Source organism: Onychostruthus taczanowskii, unplaced genomic scaffold (assembly GCF_017590055.1).
Source record: "Onychostruthus taczanowskii isolate IOZ18803 unplaced genomic scaffold, ASM1759005v1 scaffold2, whole genome shotgun sequence".
NCBI lineage: Eukaryota > Metazoa > Chordata > Aves > Passeriformes > Passeridae > Onychostruthus > Onychostruthus taczanowskii.
The window spans coordinates 27,308,360-27,332,414 of record NW_024499239.1 but is presented as its reverse complement, the minus strand read 5'-3'; the positions used below and the strand labels follow the sequence as shown (position 1 = coordinate 27,332,414).

At 46.0% G+C, this 24,055-nt stretch overlaps 1 protein-coding gene and 1 long non-coding RNA gene across 2 annotated transcripts in view; one reads left to right on the top strand and one right to left on the bottom strand.

Moving 5' to 3' along the window:
* ADRA1D (adrenoceptor alpha 1D) overlaps nt 1-3,139 on the bottom strand; it is a 43,415-nt gene extending 40,276 nt beyond the window's left edge. Inside the window, exon 1 of the mRNA XM_041402467.1 lies at nt 1,932-3,139. Within this exon, the coding sequence (XP_041258401.1) occupies nt 1,932-2,898 (967 nt within the window). The 5' untranslated portion in view covers nt 2,899-3,139. The remainder of the gene's footprint in view (nt 1-1,931) is intronic.
* Nucleotides 1-21,992, top strand: part of LOC121334918 — an 81,094-nt gene extending 59,102 nt beyond the window's left edge. Inside the window, exons 2-3 of the long non-coding RNA XR_005952498.1 lie at nt 16,231-16,305; nt 21,731-21,992. This is a non-coding gene — a long non-coding RNA (uncharacterized LOC121334918). The remainder of the gene's footprint in view (nt 1-16,230; nt 16,306-21,730) is intronic.
* The last annotated feature ends 2,063 nt before the right edge of the window (nt 21,993-24,055 follow it).

The following is a 24,055-nucleotide window of genomic DNA, read 5'->3' as shown; positions in this document are numbered from 1 at the left end:
TTTTTTTCTACTGAAAAGTATTTGCCTGAGGTTCCTTCTCTATTTCAAAGTGCTGGGAGTTACTCAGAGAAACAGGATCCCGATTTCCAGCTTCATTAGCTGGAAGGTTGTCAGGTGGTTAGATCCAGACAATCTTTAAAGTCCCTTCCATCCCAAATCATTCAGTGATTTCATGATTTTTAAGGTGTAAAGGTGCAAATGAGGTTTGGAGCTGGTTCCTGCCCTGGTTGGCCAAGGAAGGGAATATCAGAATGGGGCTGCTCAGAGAGCTCAGCCTTCCAGTACTGGCATCTTCCTGAGCCCCACAATTCCCAAACTGTTTGTTTGCAGGTTACACCACCTCCCCTCCATTCTCCCCAATTCACCTGAGCACTGAAAGGGAAACTGAGGCATGGTCAAATGGGATAATTCATCCCTGGTGTTGCAGGGAGAGGAGTTCAGCGCAGCCTTACTGCTCCCTGCCTGAGTTATACCATCAACTGCAATGTTCCCACAGGGTGAAAATTCCTCACAGCAATGATTTCACCCCGTGGAGAGCTGAGCCAAACCCCCCAAACACACCCTCACTCACAGGAGACACTGGAGCAAAGAGGCACCAGAGAGCAGAATGAGAGCAGACAGGCTGGTTCACCACTCCAGGGACACCTCAGCTCTCCAGGCACCATGGATCCCAGGGGATTATCCCACTGGAGGGTGTCCCACAGCCCTGGGCTCCAACTGTGCCTGGGGACACAGCCCAGGGAAACAGCCCCAGTGCTGGAGGGAGCCCAAAAAACTCAGCAGGTCAAAATCTGTCCTGCAGTCACGATGCTGTTCCCACTGACTTGAGAGGCAGCCCTGAGCAAGAGGATTTGAAAAACCTTGAGAAAGAGTGCAGCCCCAGCTGGGATGAATGCTCCTCTGGCTGCAGGGCTGGTGGGACACAAGTCCCCCATGGGCTGTGGGACACGTGGGTCCCAGCTGGCAGACGGAATGACAGACCTCTCTGCTTTGCTGAGCTCTGTGCAAAGGCTGCTGCTGACACTCAGGAATTATTTTAATCTCATTTTTCCCAGCTCCAGGTTTAGCTGCAGCATTCCAGAGGGTTAATCGGGTCCCCTGAGCTGGGTGCCTGCTGTCAGGATGATGAGCACTGGCTTCCCTGCACATCCTGGGTCCCTGGTGCTGGAAGGGGACGCTCACACGCGTCCCTGGTGGGCTCTGTGCCTGCTCAGCCTCCCCTGCACGCAGGGGGGAGCATCCTTTCCACAACCAACTTGCCAAAACTTTAGAGCACAACACGAGAGACAGACCTAAATGAGCACACAGGCACTACAGCAGGGCCACAGCTCCTGGGGGTGATGGATCAGTCCTGGAAAACCACACGGAATCCTCACCCATCACCCTTATGGATCACACCTGGCCCTGCTCCAGGTCCCTGCACAACAACAGCAACCCAGGAAGCCAAGATTTGTGCTTCAAGCTCTGACACACTCCTTATAGGGATAAAACCTCACTCATCTTCACAGAGGTGGGAGCCCTGGACCCACAGGGGCATATCCAGGTGCAGTTCCCAAAATGGGAGAATGAGAAGATAGAAAAACTGTTGTTGGAGACCACCGTGCCATAGAAACAGCCTGTTTGAAACAGAGCTGCTTCCTCCTTAGCCTAAACTTTGTTAGATGAAATGCTGAACGCAGAATGAATTAATTAAAGCAATTATTATGCTGCTGTTTTATTCATTTGCTATCTACTTTGATTGATTATATGACTTTGCTTAATAAATATTGAATAAGTGTTAATTAATTGAATTAATTCATCACTGGTTTATTCACCTATCAGTCACCTATCCCTCATTTCTATTCATGAGTTGTGTCCTGAAAAGTTTGTCCCAAGGAGCAGGTCCCCAGGGGTTCAGCCCCAGGCAGCAGAGCTGGGATGGGGTCACTTACCAAAGGGCAGGATGAAGAAGAAGGGGAACCAGCAGAGGATGAAAACACCCACGACGATGGCGAGAGTCTTGGCTGCTTTTTTCTCCCGGGAGAACTTGAGGAGCCGCACGGAGAGGGAGCTCCTGAAGTTGTGCCCCTTGCTCCGGGTGCTGGAGAGAGGCTCCTCCAGCACGCTGCGGCAGTGGATGCGCAGCACCACCTCCATGGACTTGTTCCTCTCCTTCTTGACCCCTGCCTCCAGGCTCCGGGTGGTCCGCCTGGCCACCACGTAAATCCTGAAGTACATCACCAGGATGACCATGAGGGGCAAGTAGAAGGAGAAGAGGGAGGAGAACAGGGCATAGCCCGGCTCCTCCGTGATGCTGCAGATGCTCTCGTCCGGCGGCGGCGGCTCCTTCCAGCCCAGCAGTGGCCCGATGGAGATGACCATGGAGGAGAGCCAGACCACCACCAGGATCACCCCCGCCTTCCTCTCGGTCATGATGGTGGGGTACTTGAGGGAGTACTTGACGCCGATGTACCTGTCCACGGAGATGATGCACAGGCTCATGATGGAGGCAGAGCAGCAGAGCACGTCCACCGCTGCCCAGATGTTGCAGAAGATGCGCCCGAACACCCAGAAGCCCAACACCTCCAGGGTGGCCGAGAAGGGCAGCACGGTGGTGCTGAGCAGCAGGTCGGCGATGGCCAGGTTGACGATGAAGTAGTTGGTGACCGTCTGCAGGTGCCGGTTGCAAGCCACCGAGAGGATCACCAGGATGTTCCCCACGATGGCCGAGAGGATAAAGACGGCCAGGAACACCCCCACTCCCACCGCCTGCACGTCCAAGGCGAAAGTCAGCGTGGTGCCGTTGCCCTCGGGGGTCTCCTCCCCTTGCAGCCCCCAGGACCGGTTGGCAGCGCTCTGGCTGCCTTGTCCCGTCCGGTTCCCACTCAAGCTGCCATTGCTCAGCTCGGGGAAAGTCATTGTAGAAAAAGTCCGGGCTCCATTGAGGGCGAGGAGAAAGCGGTGCCGAGGCGCAGCTCCCCCAGCATGATCCCCGGCTGGCAGCCCCCGCCAAGACGCGCTCCGCACCTCGCTCCCCCGGCCGGGGTGGAGGGATGGAGGGGGAGAGAGGGATGGAGCGAGAGAGAGAGGGAGGGAGGGCAGGACGCGCTGCCCGCCGCCCCCCGCCCGCTTCACGCCGTCCGCCCGCGCTGCCCCCCGTCCCCGCGGAGGAGGAGGAGGAGGCAGCAGCGGCAGCTTTGCCGGACGAGGCGAGCCCCGGGCAGAGTGAAACCGGCAGCAGAGCAGGAGGGGAGAGGAGAGATGATGGAGGGGGTCCAGGAGAGATGGTGGAGAGGGTCCAGGCGAGATGATGATGGAGGGGGTTCAGGCACGCTCTGGGAGGAGGCAGCTCCCAGGAGGATCTTGCAGCACTGGGGTGCATCCCCAGGAGGAGCGCTCAGCAGTGGAGTGCAGCCCCCAGGGAGATCACTCAATACCGGGGTGCAGCCCCAGCAGGATCACTCAAAACTGGGGTTTAGCCCCAGGAGGAGCACTCAGCAGTGGGGTTTAACCCCCAGGGGGATCACTCAGAATTGGGGTCCAGCCCCAGCAGGATCACTCAGAACTGGGGTCCAGCCCCATCAGGATCACTCAGAACGGGGGTCCAGCCCCAGCAGGATCACTCAGTCCCGGGGCGCAGTCCCCGGGGTGCGGCGCTCCCGGCCGTCACCGCCGGAGGGCAGCAGAGCGCAGGGATTGCCCGGCGGGCCCGGGGCTGGGGGACAGCGCGGGGACAGCGCGGGGCCAGCACCGCCCGTCCCACTGGAGACCCACTGGAGACCGCCCTGCGGCACCCCCGGGACTGCATCCCGGCAGGAGAATGCCCTGCCAGGCTGGTCTGCCCTCCCTTAGCCCCAGCATCCCGGCAGGAGAATGCCCTGCCAGTCTGACGTGCCCCTCTGCCAGCATCTCACCACAAGGACGTCCTACACGGCTGGCATGTCCCTGCCAGCCTCAACATCCCACCAGGAGGATGCTGTGCACAGCTATCCTGTTTCCTACAGCCCCAGCACCCCACCAGAATGCCCTGCCAGTCTGACAGTTCACCCCCAACCCCAGCACTCCACCAGGAGAATGCCCTGCCAGTCTGACAGTTCACCCCCAGCATCCCACCAGAAGGATGCCTTGCCAGTTTTCCTTTGTGGTCCTGCATCCAGCATCCCTCCATACCCTGTTCTCCCAATCCTGACCCGCCAGGCCAGGCATCCTCCTTGGGGTGCAGGCATCCCCTCATGAGCTCCTTCCCAAAGCAGAAGGGACAGTCAAGGTCTTGCATTTATCTCCCTGCCATGACTGAACCCTGCAGTAAAGCTTGGACTCAGCAGCTTGTGACTATAACATACAACATATAGGAACATATTTCTGGCTAATTTAAACAGCACTGGGTTTTTTTCCCACTGATAAAAGCAGATCCTGTTTACACTGGTTTCCTCCCAGTGACCTGTCTCCATACATTGGGATGAGGACTGACCCTGCTGGTGAACAGGGGCTCTCCCTCAGCTTCTTTCTACTGTACACAGGAAATATTTCCTTGGAGTGTGTTTATCCATGATTTTTCAGCTTTTTTTTTTCTTAAAAAAATAGTTGGTTTAAAGGGCAGGCCAAGTGGACAGTGGGATGATTTAACTGGTGCTGTCAGAGCATGGGAGATCTGGAGATTCACTGGGTATGAGAGTGGATAAAAAATATTACAGCTTCTTTATTTCTTTATTTCCCTTGATAATCATTGCAGGAAATGACACATTTTTGATTTTCCTCATTTCTTTCATGCACTTTTTTTCTTCCTTAAGATTTCACCCAACTTCCTTGAGCTGGGATTTTGGCCCTGCTGAGAACAAGAAAACTTGAAAATACAAGAAAATAGAAACAAATACTGCACAAGAAAAATGTTAATAAGGATGGTTTTGCTTAAAATAACCCACCCAACAAACACTTAACAGCTTTTTTAATGTGAATTGGAAAAAAAAAATGCCCAAGCACCCAACACTTGAGGTCAAATTAATTTTCCTTGTGTTTTGATGAAGACATGTCAGCCACCAAAATGAAGGATTGTTTCTTACTCTGATGCTAAACTCAGCATGGGAAGATCTCACCCATGGAATTTCATAGCCCTATATTTGCAGCAACACAGATTGCTGTGGAGATATATTTATCTCATCTAATCTATCCAGTGACACCCAGAGATAAAGAAAACATGAGCCTCTCTCCAAAGTGAGGGGTTGAGTGAAGCTTCTCATGTCCAGCAGGATTTTAACCACGTAGGAAGAAAAGAGATGTTCATTGGGATAAAGATTTTGTGTCTGCCCTGGTCCTGCCTGTTGGGACCCTGGCTGCTGAGAATTTCAGACTTTCTGTGCTGCCAGGAGAACACTGTATTGACCTGAGGCCGTGAAGAAGGCTTCCAAAATGGAATGATGGAACTGGGATTGTGGGTGTGGAGTTTGAATAGAAGTGTGTGATATCACAGAGTGGAAAATTTAGAGTTTAAGGGTTTAGAATATAGTGATATATAAAAAGCAAGATGGAGGTTTTAGGGTGGAGGCTGGTCCTTCTTCTTCCCCTTCTTCTTCACCTTCTTCTTCCCCTTCTTCTTTCCCTTCTTCTTTCTCTTTTTCTCCATGGGTTTGGGTGGTATTGTGTAATTGGATAAAAAAGTTCACATTGTGGGCTGTGGGTGGTTATTGGGTTAAAAGTAAAAACAATTTAGGTGTCATTTCTTAATTGGATAGTTTAGCCTTAAAAGACCTTGGAGAGAGAGAGAGAGAGAAGGCTCAATTTTCCAGTTTGTTAAAGTGCTGTAGAACTCACACTCTTTGAGACTGTAGCATAGATAAAAACTAATAAACATCTGAGTCTGAACAAGAAATACCATCTCACACATTTAATCCTGGCAAAAAAGAAGCAGCCGGATCCTCACATCCTCACCTGCCCTCCCTGGGTGAGCTCTGCTCCTCTCCTGATGTCTCCAAACACAACTTGTCCCTGTTGCTGAGAGGCTGGAGCTGGCACGGACTGCAGGGCTTGAATGGGGTGCAAGGATTGGGGATGGGAGAGAGGAATTTTTGGTGGGGGTCTGAGCCTGGGGGCTGCCACTTCTGCCCCAACCACACAGAAAACCCTCGAGGCTGCACTGATGCCTTTGCCCTCCCCACCAGGGCAGGGAGGGATCACATCCTGTGCTGTCACTGCAGCTCAGCTAAAGCACATCAGAGCTCACTGCCTTCCTTTTCATGTTTACCTCCTTGCTTTTCATGTTTCTCTCCAAATCGGGGCCATTATGGTTAATTTAAATTAATGACGAACAAGTTGGTGCTGATGCATTTAAACCCAAATAAAATGTTGAGGTAGGTCAGCATGGAGAAATTGGAAGTAAACACATACAGAGGTGTGTGAGCACCTGGGATCTTCCCTCTTGATGCCTTTTATCCCTTTCCTCCCTCTTTTTTTTCCCCTTTTGGGGCAGAGGTTATCCTGGGATTGAGGTAGCGCCATTTAGTGATGTGAACAGGGCTCTTTAGATAATAAAAAGACACACACACACCTGATGAACAGTGTTTGTCACGCTGTAATTACATGTTATGCCCAAATCTTGGAAAGAAAAGGCAATTTTTTGGTTCAAAGCACCAGAGCTTAAAGGATTTTGATCAACATTTGCAAACACTCTGGGGTTTATACCAAGGAGAGTGGTACTCTGGGTGGAAGGTGGAAATAAATGATCTTTAAGGTCCTTTCCAACCCAAACCATGATTCTGTGACTCTAGCCTTGCTCTGCAAAGGAAGATCATCCATGGTGCATCTGCCTGCAGCATCTCCTGGATCCAGAGCTGGGAGAAATGGATCCAGCTCACAGCCAATGCAGATTCATAATATTCATAATATTTAAGGAGAATTAATAATATTTAAAGTGTTTGTAAAAGTGGGTTTGCCTTGCCTTGGGCAGGGCATCCAGAAATCCTCAGGAAAACCAGGATCAATCTTCACTGCTGGTCCCTCTGAGGTCCTGTCCAGCTCTGCTGGCTCCTGTGCTCCTCACAGGTCTTCAGGCACATTAAAAATGAGCTTAAAGTGATTGCAAGGGATGATTCAAACCTGTTCTGCTGCACCTTTTGTTTCCAAACAGGGGGGCTCCGGAGAATTTGGAGATCAGGACAATAACTGGGAGATGAAATGGGCAAAACCTGGACTGGGAAATTGCTCCAGAGCATTAGAAATGTGTGGAATTTTGATTTTACTTGTGAGTGGGGGTGGGGTGTGTGTGTAAATGTTCCACCTTTGTTGGTGTTGTGATGTTATTCTCTTTCAACCTAAATGATTCCAAGAAGTTATTTTGACTTTGTTGGAATGAATTAATTTTGTTGATGCAAGTGAAGTTTTTGTGATGAATGCATATTTTGCTGATATTTTTGTATTCTTGCAATTTTATTTAAGTCTAGGAAAAATCAGATTATGCTGTGAATGTTTATGGCTTAATAAATGAGGCAGGAAGGAGAAGAAAATAGCTTTTGTTAACTGAATGATAAAGGAGGGGGAGAAGAAACTCTGAGTATTCTCTAATGATAACTACCTAAACCTGCTCAGATATGGATTACAATTCCCTTTCCCTTTGCTTTCCTGCTCTCACAACCCATCCCAGCCACTATCACATCTTACTACATTTACTGTTTTTTCCCAGTTTTCTCCTTTTCATGTGATTGTGGCTGCTCTGGGTATGGGTTGGTTTTTAACTGGCTGCTCCCCTACTCAAGTGCTGTGATCCCAGAGCACACAAAGGAGATCTGGTCCAAGCCCCTTTCCTGAAGATGGATTTCTCTTTTCCAAACCTCCCTTCATGGTGGCTTTCTCCTCCTTCTGTGGGTTCCCAGTCCTCTGGGTTGGAAGGTTTCTGGTCTAGTCTAAACTTTCTTTGCTCCTTGCCAGCTGATGCAGAGAGCAATTTATTACCTTCCTCTTACAGGTTTTTAATTGAATAGAAAAAAAAAAAAAAAAAAAAAAAGGGAAAAATAATCACAGAATGGTTTGGGTTGGAAGGGACACCAAAGATCACCTCTTCCCACCCCCGTGCCATGGGCAGGGACACCTCCCACTAGTCCAGGTGGCTCCAAGCCCTGTCCAACCTGGCCTTGGACACTTCCAGGGATCCAGGGCTTCTCTGGGCACCCTGTGCCAGGACATCCTCACCCTCACAGGGAAGAATTCCTTCCCAATATCACATCCATCCCTGCCCTCTGGCAGTGGGAGCCATTCCCTGTGTCCTGTCCCTCCATCCCTTGTCCCCAGTCCCTCTCCAGCTCTCCTGGAGTCCTTTGATGTCCTGGAAGGCTGAACAATCCAGGCTGAACAATCCCAAATCTCTCAGGCTGTTTCCATAGCAGGGGTGCTCCAGCCCTTGGAACATCTCTGTGTCCTCCTTTGGACCCCCTGCACCCCATCCACGTCTTTCCTGTGCAGAGGAACCCAGAGCTGGATGCAGCAGTGTGGGTGGGGTCTCACTGCCCTTCCTTGGGGAAGGAATTGCCAAACACATGAACTCCTTTCTGACCGTGCTCTTGGTGCAGGGAAGGTGCTGTGGCAGGTCCCTGCTGTGATTTACAGTGAACTCTCTGAGAACCAGAAATTATTTTGGCTTCCCAGATGCAAGAGCTGACACGGCAAGTGGAGGAGGGAGGCTGAGGCAAATTGGAGCCCCTCCAAACGCCAAAAAAAAAAAAAAAAAAAAAAAAAAAAAAAAAAAAGGGATGAAGTGAGGTGGCAAAGCACCTTTAAGCACCTTTCAGGGCATGAAGTGAGGTGGCAAAGCATCTTCTTGTATCAGGAATAGTGTGGCAGCAGGAGCAGGGAGGTCATTCTTCCCTTATACTCAGAAATGGACTGGTGAGTCCATCCCAGTCCATTTCTGGGCCCTGAGTTTGGTAAGGACTTTGAGATTCTGGAGCCCATCCAGAGGAGGCAACGAGGCTGGAGAGGGGCTGAGAACACAAACCCTGTGAGGAACCCCTGAGGGAGCTGGGGGTGCTCACCTGGAGAAAAGGAGACTCAGGGGTGCCCTCATCACCCTGCACAGCTCCTGAAAGGTGCCTGTGCTCAGCTGGGGCTGGGCTCTTTCCCAGCAGCACTGACAGAACCAGAGCACACAGCCTGCAGCTGCACCAAGGGAAATACAGGTTGGATATCGGGAAAAAGTTCTTTACAGAAAGGGTGATAAAGCTCTGGAATGGCTGCCCGCAGAGGTGGTGCAGTCCCCATCCCTGGGTGTGTTTAACAAAGCCTGGATGTGGCACTGGGTGCCAGGGTTTAGCTGAGCTGTTGGGGCTGGGTGGGACTGGATGATCTTGAAGGTCTCTTCCAACCTGGTCATTCTGTGAATTCTGTGATTCCAGACCATCAGCCAGGAGTGCCTATGGACACACAGGGACTGTGGGCATTCAGGAGGTGCAGGCCTCCACTCCACAGCTCAGCCCCAGCCTGATCCAGCGGGCAGGAGCCAAGGAGAGAGGCTGGAGCTGTTGTGTGGAAGGGGAAGAGCTCTGAGGGCCATGATCCTGTCTGGGAGGCCATGGCAGGTGGCATGGGTGGATAGAACAAGCAGATAAGCGTGGTTTATAGCACTGGTGGGACATGTTTGTTATTTCAGTGGGAACGTTGATGTGTTCAAAATGAAGCATTCCTCAGGGATGTTCTTTTTTTTGCCTTTTGCTCTGTTAAAAGCCATATAATAAAACACTCCAATACCAGGCAGAGCATTTTAGGTCCACGTTGCAAAACACTTTTATTTTTCCAGGGAAAAATGAGCAAAACATAAGGCAAATTACTTCAGAATTACTGGAAGAATTAGCAATTAGCAGAAAAATGGCTAATGACGGTGTAAAAAAAGCAGTCGCTGATGTATAGAATGAAATAAATAACAGCATAAGAGATAAATCACAGCAGAACCAAATATATAAATAAAAATGCTACAAAAGGTCAAAATTGCAACAAAGAATTGCTCTGTTATCGCACAAAAATATTTCTGTTGGCAGTTTTATTTCTTTGCGAAATTTCACTTCACCGAAATGTCAGTGTTTATTTGCCATTACTGTATATTTTCCTACCAGTTAGAAATCCAGGCCATCAGCTGCTTCAAATGGCAGGTATGGAATGAGCCCTGAACCAAAGTCCCTCTGATTTGTCACGGCTTGCCTCTCATGGTTCATTCTTTGGCTGATAAATAAAAGCCCGAGAAATGGTTTTTGGAAAAGAACACCAAACTAGGACTTCAGAGAATCTTTTTCTAAAATCCAACCTAAACTATCCCTGGGACAGCTCCAGCTGTTCCCTTGGACCCTGGCACTGACATAGAGAGCAGGGATCAGAGCTGCCCCTGGGGAGGAGCTGCAGACCCCGATGAGTCTCCCCTCAGTCTCCTGTTTTCCAGGCTGAACTAAGCAAGACACCTCAGCCACTCCTCGTATGGCTCCTCCAGACCCTTCACCTTCTTCACAGCTTGATGGTTTCTTGAGGTTGGGATTGAAGGTACTTGAGATGGCAGTTTATGTTTGGACTTAGGTGTTTGTTATTTTTTATTAGTGAAACAGCTTCACAACCATGAGTTTGGCAGCTTTTCATTAGAAGGCATAAAAATGGCCAACTATTTCTTGTTACAAGGTCTTTTAAGACTAACCTATCCAATTAAGAAAGGACAACTAGATTATTCTCCCTTTTAACCCAATAACTGATCCCTGAAAGCCCACAATGCGGACTTTTCTGCCCAATTACAAAACATCACCCAAACCCATGAAGAAGAAGGAAGAAGAAGGTGAAGAAGAAGGAAAAAGAAGGTAAAGAAGAGCAACCTGCCTCTGTCCTAAAACCTCTACTTGCTTCATATTTATTTCTATATTCTAAAACTAAACTCTAAGTTTTCTACCTTGTGATATTACACACTTCTAACCAACTACACACTCATAATCTTAATGCTATTAATCAATTTTGGAAGCCTTCTCCACAGCCTCAGGTTAAATGCAGTTTTTTTCTTGTGGGTCTGTGCCTTTCAGCACAGAAAGTTTAGAGTTTTCAGTATCTAGGATTCCAACATCAGCCCTCTTTTGGACACTCTCTAATAGATTTTTATCCTTCTTGTATGACCCACAAAGAAGTTGTCATGGCATCCTTCCATCCTGTCAGTCACAAGATAACCAGAAAACTTGAAAAACACATTGATTGTGCCAACAGCTGATCTTTTGGTGGACAGGGAGTAGAGAAATGGAAATGTTGGGAGGAGAGGAGGATTTGCAAAGAGGATCCTGTGTGTTTGGCTGAGGACTTGCCTTTGGCAGTCAGGAGCAGGGGACACTTGCAGAACATCAGGGTGGTGCTGGGTGGCCAAGGAGTTGCTCTGTTGGCAGAGGTGGGGTAAAAAGGTGACCACGAGTTTTAGTCTAGGCCAGCAGGGTGCTTTAGAAACAAGGTAATGATCTTGATTCTGATAAAACCCAACAGACTGAAGCCTTTTTGCAATTCTCTTTTTATGACGCATAAATACAAAGATAAATAAATATGTGCTATTTCTATAAGTTCAAGTTGCATTGTAATTTTTCCCAGGAGCTTGTTTGCTTTCTTAAGGAAACACAGGAAGCTTGCAGGATTCCACACTTCAATTTAACGCAAATAAGTAATTGCATATATTAAAACATGGCACAAAAATGAGTGGCACAGGCTCAGACTAAAATTAGACTGCAAACTAAAAGGTGGTGTTCCTCAATTTTGCCTTCAGTTGGAACTAACCAGAGTTACTTTAGGAGCTACCTCATGACAGACTAAAAAGATCTGGGTTCAGTGTGTGTGAGGCTTTGGGTTGTTTTTAATAAGCCACCTAAAGCACTAAAGGATGAGAAATAAATTTCAGACTCATTTACTTCTGTGGCATTAAGGAAGTTCACCCCCTGTCTGGGCTCCTCACCTCATGTCCACCTCAGGTTAGGAGTCAGTAAAATGTGTGCTTGAAGCTGATGACCTGAGGGCAAGGACACATGGTGGAGGTCCAGTCGTGCCACGAGGTGAAAACTTCACCTGCAAGACAATTTCTCTTAAACTGATGTCTTCAGTCACCAGCTTTGTGTGTCTCCTGCTTCCTGATGGTGGTTTCTCTGTTTCCTTCTCAAAACAAAGCTTGGACTGAGCTCAGCCATCTCTCTGCATCAGAATCTTCAGGGCCTCTTTGGCTCTATGACATGGGCAGTGAGGAGTTGAGAGTTTTTTTCCTTCTGATCAAATGGAATCCATTGCAAAGTGGAATCCTATGGCAGCACTGACAGCAGCAGGAGAACATCTTCTCATCCCTGTTTCAGCACCTTGTTGATCAGCTTAGCCTCCCCTGATGCTCCCATGGAAGTCAGAAATGCATTTCTGTTTTCTTTTTCTTTTTTTTTTTTTTTTCACTTGAATCCTCATGTTCTGCAAATCTCCCTATTAATCCAACAAGAAACGTCCCCTTGAGTGATGTTAACGTTGCTTAGTCTGGGAATATTATTTCCAACAAAGAGATTACACCTGAGTAAATATCCAGATTTGAGCTGTATTTGAATAACGTCTCTAGCTGCTGGTCCGAATATTGAATCTGCTGCAACCCACAGAGCTAAAAGAATAATGAATTTAGCAACAGGCACAGCAATGGCCGTGTGAAGGCATTAGCCAGATGTTTGTTTTTAGCAGAGCACATGTGGGATTGCCTTGTCCTCTTTCCCCTGGCTCTCCTGTAATGCAGGGCTGCATTTCAGCTTTAGAAGCCAGGAGGGCACAACAGATTTGTCCTGGCCAGTAAAAGCAAAACCACATTACTGAGAGCTCTCTGCTCTGGGGGTGAATGGGTCAGAGAAGGCCCATTACGAGACATTTTGCTGAAGGAATGACCTTATTGCAATGGCTCTGGTATTTGGATGGCAGCATCAGTTTCCTATTAGCTGTTCCCAAGTGATCCTGGGCTGCTCTGTCCTTGCAGCCAGTGAACTTGGCCTTCCAGGACAGGGCTTGCTGCTGCCCAGAGGAAAACGGGCAGTGGAGAGAGGAAAACGTGCCTGGGGCTCCAGATCTTGGAAGAGCAGCTGCTTTGGGAGCCAGGGGCTGAATGCAGATGTATTTTCCAGGTGAATGCCCATCCAAGGATGTAGCAAGGCTTGCAAAGCTGAAATGAGATGCCTTGAGTCAGACTTGCCAGTGTAAGGATGGCTCTCCAGGTGGGAAAGGCTACGGACCTGCAGCTCCCAAATTTCTTCACTGGTGGTTTTGCGTTTTGGTACAAGGCCTATTTCTGGAAATGAGCTTTGGTGGGATTTGGGAATTGTCCATGCGGTTCCCAAATCCCATGGAAGTGCAGCAGCCTTACCAATGGCTGCTGAGGAGGGGAGATGGTCACCTCCTCCTCCTTTTTACTGTTCCAAGGGGCCTTGGGCAGCACTGTTGGGTGAACTTTTACACACAAAGCTGAAACTTTTCAAGCAACCACACAGCAATTGTAGCATACATCTTATTTTCTGACTTATCAGGGAGATCCTAACCCCAAAGGTGGGACCAGATCTCCCAATGGTGAGGAAGTAACCTCATTTACTGAGGGTGCCTTTCAAATTAAACATCGAATGTGGAAGGACAGGGTTGGAAAGAAATTTCAGAAATATTTTGCATATTTTCCCACAGTTAAAGACAAAGAAACAAAGGGGTTAACCAAGATCCTTCAGGGAAAGGAGCCAGATTTTCTGTCTCTACATTTAGATTTCCTGGGCCACCATGGTCCTTGTTGAGCAGGCTCAGTTGCCCCTCGAGGCTGCAGGTTGTGAAGTCTGAGAGAGCTGAACTTTGTTTCTGAGGATATTTTGACAACACCAACATGCAAAGAGCCACCATTTAACAGAGACCATTTTTGCCTGGGGGTGTCCCATGTACCTCCCTCTTTTTCCTTTTCAAGCATTTCCTTGGAAGTCGTAGAGGTTTGGGTTGGAAGGGACCTTAAAAATCAGGACATTTGGTAGGGTCATGATTTCTTCTGGTGATTAATCCATCGGGTTTCTCAAGAGAAATCCAGGTCTGACTTATTGAAATGAATCCTGATCTTGGTGATCAGGGATCTTGAGATCTAATGAGTTAATCAGACAAAAAATGTGACCCTCAAAGACTCATGGAAAATGCTTTGGAGAAGACAATGAATTATCTGCTTGCGTCAGCTAAGTAAAGAGCTGAATCAGGTCAAAGAATCAGTCATCATTAAAAATATCATCATTATTTTTGGTAGGGACTAGAATAAAAATATACAGAGAGGAAAAGAATTAAAATACATTTGTGGAAAAGTGTGTGTTGTCAGCAGCTTGACAGCCAGTGGGAGAAAATGGTACAGATTAGAGGCAGAACTCTGGGAAGTGAGGCAGAGGGAAATTAGGAAGAATATGCTGAAAAACAGTAGGAACCCGACACATTTTTTCCCAGCTTCTGGATTGGAGCAGCAGCTGATTTCCACAATGCAGGAGTGAACAGGGAAGTGCAATAATCCGATACAGATGTCCCAGCAGCCAGTGAATCCTTGGTTTTGACACCAGTTCTCTGGAATTCAGGAAATGACTGCGGTTAGATGCTAATGCTTTCTCCTGCTTTGCTTTGCTTCCAGGATGAGGGAAAATAAAACATGAAAAATGAACACAGATGTTATGGAAAGCTAAGAGGCTGGTCATGGAGTTTGTTTTTCCCTCCTGATGTTTGAAGCCGTGTTTGCTGGAGAAAGTGTGAGGAGCAAATGTTTGCCTCAAGTTCTATTTGTTTATGGAGAATATAACAGCCAGCTCCTAGAGCCAAGACAGACCAGAATTCAGGTCCTCACCATCCAGGAATGCTTCCTCATTCCAGATAATTCCATGTATTAGGGTTACATTAGCAGACTGCTGAGGGGTCAGGAGAGAGGGTGAACGTGAGCAAAATTAGCATGAATTATTAGCTTGTTGAATCCTAGGAAAATAATTTGTTTAGGAGAGCTCTAACACCCAGTTGTGTATTTTCAGCACAACAATATATGAAAATCTCTTTGTAGAACAGTGGCCCACCTCTGATCACTTCTTAATTTATGAAACAGTTGGGTGCAGCACTGTACTGGTGAGAAATTCTGGATTTTCCTGCAGAGTGGACACATTTTGACAGTGATGGCCGTGGCACAGCTGCTAAATTATGATTATCTAAGGCTGGATATTATTTTGGCTGCAGGTTAGCTGTTAAAGCAAAATTCAGCCAAAATTGCCAAGAAATGCATTAAAGGAGAGCAAAAGGTCTGGTGAGGATACCAAAGACAGAGATAAATAACAGAAATTGTGGATGATCCATCCTTGGAATTGTTCTAGGCCAGGTTGGGTTTGGAGCAACCTGGTCTAGTGGAAGGTTTCCCTGCCCATGGCAGGGGTGTGGAGTGAGATGGTCTTTAATATCCTTCCAAACCAAACTTTTCTATGATTGTATAATTCTGTGATATCAACTCTGCCTCTGCAGGAGGAGAATGTACCTGGATACCCTGGTGAGAGTTTGGGTGGTAAATACTCAGCAGAGGGCAGAGGTGTGTGACCACCTGCCTGCTCTGCTCCTAGACTCTTTCCTAGGCTGTTGATACTGCCAGAGAAAATTCCCCAGGTTTTTTGTCATCCCAGCAAGGCCACTCTTCATGCTCACACTGGGGGAAGAGGAGGAGTGAGGCCGTTGCATGTGATGATTCACTAATCTCATCCCCACAGAATTTCCCATGAAAATGCAATAATGAAATTGTTGGAGGAAAATCAGAGATACAACCACCTGCTACAGGCCAAGCAGCAGGACTCAGATAACATGTAGAGCAGACTTCTGGTCTACTGATCTTCCACCAGGATTCAGAGAATCCCAAGGGATGGAAAAAGTCTCCAGCCTTTGAGTAAACACCACCTTACCAACCAGCACTGGGTGCCACTGCTCATTTCTCAAACACTTCCATGGATGTTGAAAGCAGCCACCACCCCCCTGGGCAGACTGTCCTACCCTTTCTGGAAGAAATTCCTCCTGAATGGTTTTTTTTTTTTTTTATGGTATTGATGCAATGAATCTTAAAAACATATGGAGTTGACAAAGAAGGGACCTGATGGCAAAAATTAGTATAAAAACCCCCTCCATGTTCATAGTTCAGATAAGTGTTTTTGAATAGTTTCATGGGCATTGGCTAATTCTTTAAAAGCAATGAGCTGGATTCATGAAGGAGAAACTAATTTGGATTTTTTTTTGCAGCAGCAGCAGCTTGAAGAGCTGAAGCTGAATGTGGTGAGAATGGTGTGATACATCCAGCTGGAGCAATGCCTTCAGGTGTGTCAGTTCAGGGACTGAAGGAGTTATCTCCTGCCACACGAGACACCTAAAAATGCCACAGACTCTTGGCTCTGTAATAGGTAATTCCATAAATACCTTGGATTTCTGTGAGCCAGTCCAGAGCTCAACATGGTAAAACAACAAGCACCATGAAAGTTAGCAGTGGAAAAGCAAACACAGACCATTGTGGCACTCCATAAATCAGGAAATTCTGAGCCTAAAGCAATGGTGGGCTGAGGGAATGGGCTGGAGGATGTGTCATGTTTTCATGCCGTGTTCTGGCCCTCCCTGACTCTGTAGAAGGCAGGCAATTTTAAAGTCAGCTCCAGGAACATCAAAAAAGGAGAGCCCATCTCAACAAAATGCACATATTTGATGCCTCCCTGCCCTATGGTGGCACGTGGTAGGAAGGGGTTGTAAAGAAAATCAGAAATATTTTGCATATTTTCCCACAGTTAAAGACAAAGAAACAAAGGGGTTAACCAAGATCCTTCAGGGAAAGGAGCCAGATTTTCTGTCTCTACATTTAGATTTCCTGGGCCACCATGGTCCTTGTTGAGCAGGCTCAGTTGCCCCTCGAGGCTGCAGGTTGTGAAGTCTGAGAGAGCTGAACTTTGGTCACCTCAGCAGGGCCTGTCAGGACTGATGTGTGTCACTTACTTGTGCTGCCCCTCCCATGCCCTGATCTACCCTAAACCATAGCCTAGGACAAGAGTGATGGGCTCAGTGGGTGCTCAGCTCCATAAGCCAGGCTGAAGGAGGGGAGGGGAATCTGGAACATTCATCTGGGAAGCAGACTGACAGATCTGTCCCAAACTTCAGACAAAGGGTCTGAAGCTCTTATCTGAAGTCTGCCTTGGTCCCCTTTGCTTTTCTGGCCACAAGCATTGTATTTTCCCATAATGACTGGTTCAGGATCACCAGACTGGTTAATGACCTGGAATAATTTCATAAGAGATGAACCCGGACTGGGATCCAGCCAAGACACATAAATGGTTCAATTACCTGATTAGGGGATGAGCTTAAGCCAATTTGCAAGCAAAAACAAGGTCCCTGGGATTTAAGTCAGTTCTTATCGTGGTCATCATCTCAGGACAAGAAATGTAAGAGAGATGAATCTCCCTGTGGTTGGCAAAGATTAGAAAATGTGTTGTTTCCTTCTCATATGACAGGCTTAATTCCTAAGTATCTGCTGGACAGCTTGGGTGGATTCTTGCACTGCTGACTCTCCCAAAGTCAGCAGAGCAAGGTTATATCCTTGCAAACAATGTGCTCAAAGCAGCGTGCTCCTATTAGGAAAAGCTACACTGCTGAGGGATTTGCTTAATTGGAGCTTCTCTCCAGAAACTGGGTTGGCCCCTCAGTGGCAGATCCCAGTGATGGAATCATGGAATCGAGGTGTGTAGCCAAAGCAGGGCATGCCAGGGTGTGATACAAACTCAGATTACTGGGATGTTCATCCAAATGCTCTTACACAAGCTGACCAGTGCTGGCTTATTAATTTTGTACATTTCTATTGTATTCTTGCTTCTAAGTCTTGGCAATCACCATGAATCATTATGGACATCTCATTCAAAGAATATTATTTTAGCTAGATGCATTCAAATCAAGGAGGAGACAGGAGCATGGTTCACCTGAAACACTCAGAAAACTGCAGGATTCTATCAAAATTCACAGGCAGTGACTCTTTGCTTAACAAAAACTGGTGGTAAGGCCGCAGATTGTCCAGAGAAGCTGTGGCTGCCCCTGGATCCCTGGAAGTGCCCAAGGCCAGGTTGGACAGGAGCAACCTGGGACAGTGGAAGGTGTCCCTGCCCATGACTGGATGATTTTTAAAGTCTCCTCCAACCCAAACCATTCTATGTTTCTATGACATCTTCATCTAGTGCCAAAACCCATCTTCCAACGCTCAGTGTGAAATGCAGCTTTGAATCAATTTCTGGAAAATTAGCTGAATTAATCACAGTGATACCTATTGGTAATGAAAGGAATTCTTTGACATGTGTGGAAAGGAGAGTGCAGCAGGGTGTGTAAAAACCTGGAAAAGCCTGGATGTTAATAAGCCCTAATTTTTGATGGGCAGCTAAAAAAATAAACCCAACCAACCAAACAAATCTAAGCAAAGAAAAAATATGCTACAAATTTTAATAGAATAAGTAGAAACAGAATGAGAACATGCAGAAAGAGGAGAGTCTGGATGAGACTAAATCAGTATGGATGAGCCTTAGGAAAAAAGGGAAAGAAACTGATGACAGTCTTCAGAAAGATGCATTTGCTCAAATGGAAGAAGTTAAGACTCAGAAGGGAAATTTTTAAGCTGAAAAATTGTGGAGAACTGGTAATGCCTTAGGAAATTTCTGTTAAAGAACACATACAGACTGTTGCAACATGGAAAACGAAGTTAAGACTCAGAAGGGAAATTTTTAAGCTGAAAAATTGTGGAGAACTGGCAATGCCTTAGGAAATTTCTGTTAAAGGAAGACATACAGACTATTGTAACATGGAAAATGGCTCAAGGAAGTTGTAAGAAACTTACTTATCAGAATTAGCATTACTGAAAAGAAACAGTAAGCCAGACTAAAATGGGAGAAAAAAATATTTGTGTCAAGAAGGTGTTTCAAGGCATCTGGACTTGACACCATTCACCTGCATTTGTTATTGATGCAACTGGAGTAACCCACAGAGTTATGGAAATGACCTTTGGGAACATGGGGTGGGACTCAGGTGGGAAAAGAGTTACAGGGGGCCAGTCTTTGGAAAGAAATACAGTGAGACAGCATCATTCCAGTTTTCAGAATCATCTTGAAATAAATCCTCAGTCTGTAAGTGTGAAGAAGACAACAGAGGGATGAATAAAAGACAAAACTTTTAAATTTTTTTTACAGACAATCTATGCTGAAGAATTTTAATTTTTTTTTTTTGACAAAACAATAGGGCTGGAGGATTGGGTTCAGAATCATCTTGAAATAAATCCTCGGTCTGTAAGTGTGAAGAAGACAACAGAGGGATGAATAAAAGACAAAACTTTTAAATTTTTTTTACAGACAATCTATGCTGAAGAATTTTATTTCTTTTTTTTTTTTTTGACAAAACAGTAGGCCTGGAGGATTGGAAAAAAAAACCCCATAGATATTAGATATGAATTAGTGTCTGGATATTATTTACTAAATAGTGTCCTAAGCAATTTTGAGAATTAAAGATTAGATAATTCTGCTGTTTATTGTACTGGAATTTGACTAAAAAACAGCAAAGCATTCATAACTATTCTCTGAGAAGTATTACACCACAGTGATGAATTAAGGAACAAAAGCATAAATCTCCATAGGGCAGGTACCAGTCAGCAATTTTTATTAATGAGTTAGAAATTCTGCAGAATGATCACATTTGCAATCCATGTGCACAGGCAGAAGGACAAGACTGAAATCCAAAATTGTCTGGATTGGGAAAATCATCATAAAGTCAAGTTCAGTAAGGCCAAATGTAAAATTCCAGCCCCAGAAGGAATAATCAGCTGGGTGGTGCAGGAGAATGGATGAATGACAGCAGCACAGGAGGAACATTTGTCAGGAATTCTCACTGCTGTGAAAGAGGAAAGTACCCTGCAGAGATGGGAATGCATCAGGCTGTAAATAAAAATCAATCAACTTCACAACAACTATTTTTCTCTCTTAAACCATTTTAATATGACATAACACTCTTAAAATGTGCGTAATCATATTGCTGTGAATCTACTGGAAATTATTTTAATATTTCCACATTCTATGATGGTTTCAGGGTTTGGTGTATTCTTATTACCTCTTCTTAAATTCTAAATTTGGATAGTAACAAAAAAGGAGCAAAGAGAGACAACGTGAAGGTTTTCTACTGATATGTTTGATTTTGGCACAGACCTCCTGGTGACTTTGGTCTACAGAAAATTTCTTGTTTGTGATGAGCTCTTCTGTTAATTCAGAAGGGAGATGACAGAGGGCTGTGGATGGTAATGGGTGACACACAAGCAATTTTTTACTGGTCATCTGCTCTCCCAAATTCTGGGTGGTGTCACTTTTCTACAAAGGGGACCACGGACAACTCCAGGTGAACAAGGATTTAGAATTCAGGCACTGTGCCACATTCATTTGACCACATTTCTTGGGTCCCAGTTGCTCCCCTGGGAATGAGGATGTTTGGCAAACACACTGGTATTGGCTGGGAGGGTTCAACCAGAATTTCATGGAACCACAACTCCAAGTTTTAGGTTGGAAGGAACCTCCAGAGACCACCCAACCCAACACCCTGCTCAAAACAGGTTGCACTAGTCCAGGTTGCTCAGATGGCTCTGGAACAACTCCATGGAGAGATAATTGCTGTTATCAACTTTGTTTTCCCAGTGTTTTTTAGAGGGGGTGAAGGGGTGAATATCGAGATCATTTTGATCCTATGATAATCCTCAAAGGCAAAAATTCAAATGATACAAGCTAAAATGCTGAAAAGAATGAAGAGGTAGATAATTTTGATCCTATGATAAACCTCAAAGGCAAAAATTCAACTTATACAAGGTAAAGATGCTGAAAAGAATGAATTGCAAGCACAGTATAATTAAAGAAAATTAAAAAAAAAAAGATGGGAATCAAGAGGGAAAGAGTTAATTCTCCTTTTGTGCAGATTTCAATATGTACAGACAAAGAGATAACAGGGTGCTAATGTCCCGAGTCCTTGCCTGTTTGGATTGGCAGGAGCAGCAGAACCAAGTCAGCTATAGTTAGATCTTGTTCCTACATGTCCAGACAGCTCCGTAAAAACCCAGGAATTTAAGGAGGGGTGAATCCTGCCAGCTCCTACCCAGACATGTGAAACTGCTGAGTCCAGCTCTGCTACCTCAGTGAGGAAAAGTTTTCAGGACCCTGTGCCAGGCAAGCCCCTTAAAGAGATTTGTCTGTGATCCTTGCTCAGCAGCCTTTCCAAACTGTATCCGATTCCCAGGCCCTCTGGAAACCTCACCTGGCATCAATTCCATTTGTATTTACAAATGCTGTAAATTGTAGGTGTCACATGGACTGATAGCTGCAGAAAAGGGTTGTTATTTTTCATACTCTATGGTCAGAAATAACGAGCCTGCTCGAGGGCCAGAAAGCATGATTTCCCATTTGGAAGAATTTAAAGAATTAATTGTTTGGCAGAACAAATGTACTTGTAAAATTAAGCGTCAGAACACATTTTGCCCTTTGATTCCCTCTAAACCTCTCAGATAAACCAACTTAACCCAGATACACAAATCACACACATCAGCTGTCCAGCAGGGAAAAAGGAATGCTATGCCTAAAGGAATAAATACTCTGGATTGTAAAGGAGATGAAGCAACCTGAGTTGTCTGAAATAGTTTTTGATCCACAAACAATTAAAAAATATTTTAAGCAATTTTTTTTCTTGTTTTGTTTTACAGGTTTCTCCATGGTTATTGAAAATTTTGTGCCTGGAATTCAGGGGGAGTTGGTCAAGAATCACATACATACATCCATTTCTAATCCAGGAATCCAGAAAATACAATGAAATCTTGGCAGAACCTGAATTCAGTAGGAATCCTTCCTGCTCTCCAACACTGTGCTGAAAATCCCAGCAAAGCACATAAAGAGGATTCGTGTACATACCTATACATATTTATGTATGCACTGAAAGGAAATAAAATATTGGTTTGGGTTGATTGATTTGTGAGAGATTGCTTCAAAGAATTTTTTTTTTTTGAGAAACTCTGAACCAAAAAGGCAGAAGAGGAACTGGAATTCACTGAGATCAAGAACTCTGGCAGCGACATCACACTTTGGGAACACTAAATATTCCCAAGACAAAGAGCAGCTTGTTTCTGGGATGTGTCACCCAGTTTATAGCTGCAGCTGATATAGCTATACATGTATGGAGAGGGACTTCTTCCAAGAGCATGGAGTGACAGGACAAGGAGGAATGGGTTCAAACTGAAGGATAGTAGGTTTAGATGGGATATTAGGAAGGAATTGTTCCCTGGGATGGGGGGCAGGCCCTGGCACAGGGTGCCCAGAGAAGCTGTGGCTGCCCCTGGATCCCTGGAAGTGTCCAAGGCCAGGCTGGACAGGGCTTGGAGCACCCTGGGACAGTGGGAGGTGTCCCTACCCAGGAGGGGTGGAATTGGATGATCTTTATGGTCCATTCCAACCAAAACCATTCCATAATTTTTTGATTCTGTGATATCTAGGAGCAGAGAAAGTCTCCAAACGTGGCAGTGCTAATAAAAGCTAATAAAAGGCTGTTTATTTGCTGATGTATCTCTAACCTGGCTCATGCTGCAGGAGGTGACATGCTGCCTTTTGCTTTCACATATGAAATTATTGCTTTTCTGTGTGGCTCCAGTATGGAACCACCACAATGATGGCTGCATTTAGACACAGATCAGAGAGTTTCCACACAACTCACACTAATCAGAGTGGTTAATAAGGTAGTGATGGATGAATCAGGTGCTGATAGCACCTGCACTGTGATTGCAATTTGGTAATTTGGGATTTTACTTGCATAATCACCCCGTGCCAGCCCTGCTGCACTGACACTGATAGAACTTGCAGCAGCCCCAGGAGAAAGCTGATGCAGTTACTGCAGGACAACATTTGTGCTGGGTGAAATGCCTTCCAGACACGCTGAAAACCTCAGAGCACTGAGTCAGGACACAAAAAAGGTGAAACACATTCCTTTGAGGGCTTTCTGCTTTACCCCAGAGTTGGTGTCCTGGATTGCAAGGCAATGTGTGTTCTATTTCCATCTGTCAGAGCTGGGGCAGTTCTCTTCTGTTCATTGGGCAGTTTTCTTTATCTCTTCCACAACCAATCCTCCCTCCAGGAGATCTCTGCTGTCCATGGGCCATTAATTATTAATTATCTTCTGTTCATGGCCAGGGAGTGTCCCTGCATGGCTGATCAAATTCCATCATCCCATTGGGAGATGCTCCGCCCAGGGGAGGAGCCAAGCATTCCTACCTGGATACAATCTGAGCTTTTTGGGACACCAGCACAGCCTTTCCACTGCATTCCCAGAGGAACAGCTGCCTCTTCCACTGGATCCTTTTCTACAGGATCCCTGCTCCAGCAGAACCACACCTGACACTCCAGGAGGACTGCAGCCACAATTCCAGTTGGACTGCCACCAACACCCTGACCCACAGGGTGTCAGGCTGTGTTCTGACTCTGTCAGTGCTGTTTTGTTTACTGCATTGTTTATTTTATCCTTTTATTTTCTTCCCTAATAAAAAGCTGTTATTCCTGCTCCCATATCTTGGCCTGAGAGCCCCTTAATTTCAAAATTAAACTACTTTGGAGGGAGGGGGTTTACATTTTCCATTTCAGGGGAGGCTCCTGCCTTCCTTAGCAGAACCTGTCTTTCCAAACCAAGACAGTTGGTCATGGGGGGCATTTTCATTGCTGATGGAGATGTTGAGTTTGTAGCCTGCTGAAAGCACAGTGGGGGTGGTAGCAAAAGTGGAGTAAAAAAAAAAAATAAAAGATGATGGTCTGGGTTTCTGTAGTGGCAATGAGGATTTTAAGAATGTGAGGAGTTAGAAAAACACTCTGTAAGCATTCAGAGATCTCAATAGCTCTTAGCTCGTAGAGCTGGATAGAGGGAGACAGGGAAAGACAGAGGGTCTGGAAAACAAACACAAAATGTGATTCTGTGCTTGCACTGGTGTAGATGAAAACATGGGAGGAGGGAGAAGATGAGACCAACTTCTTGTTTGGCCGGTGAAGAACAA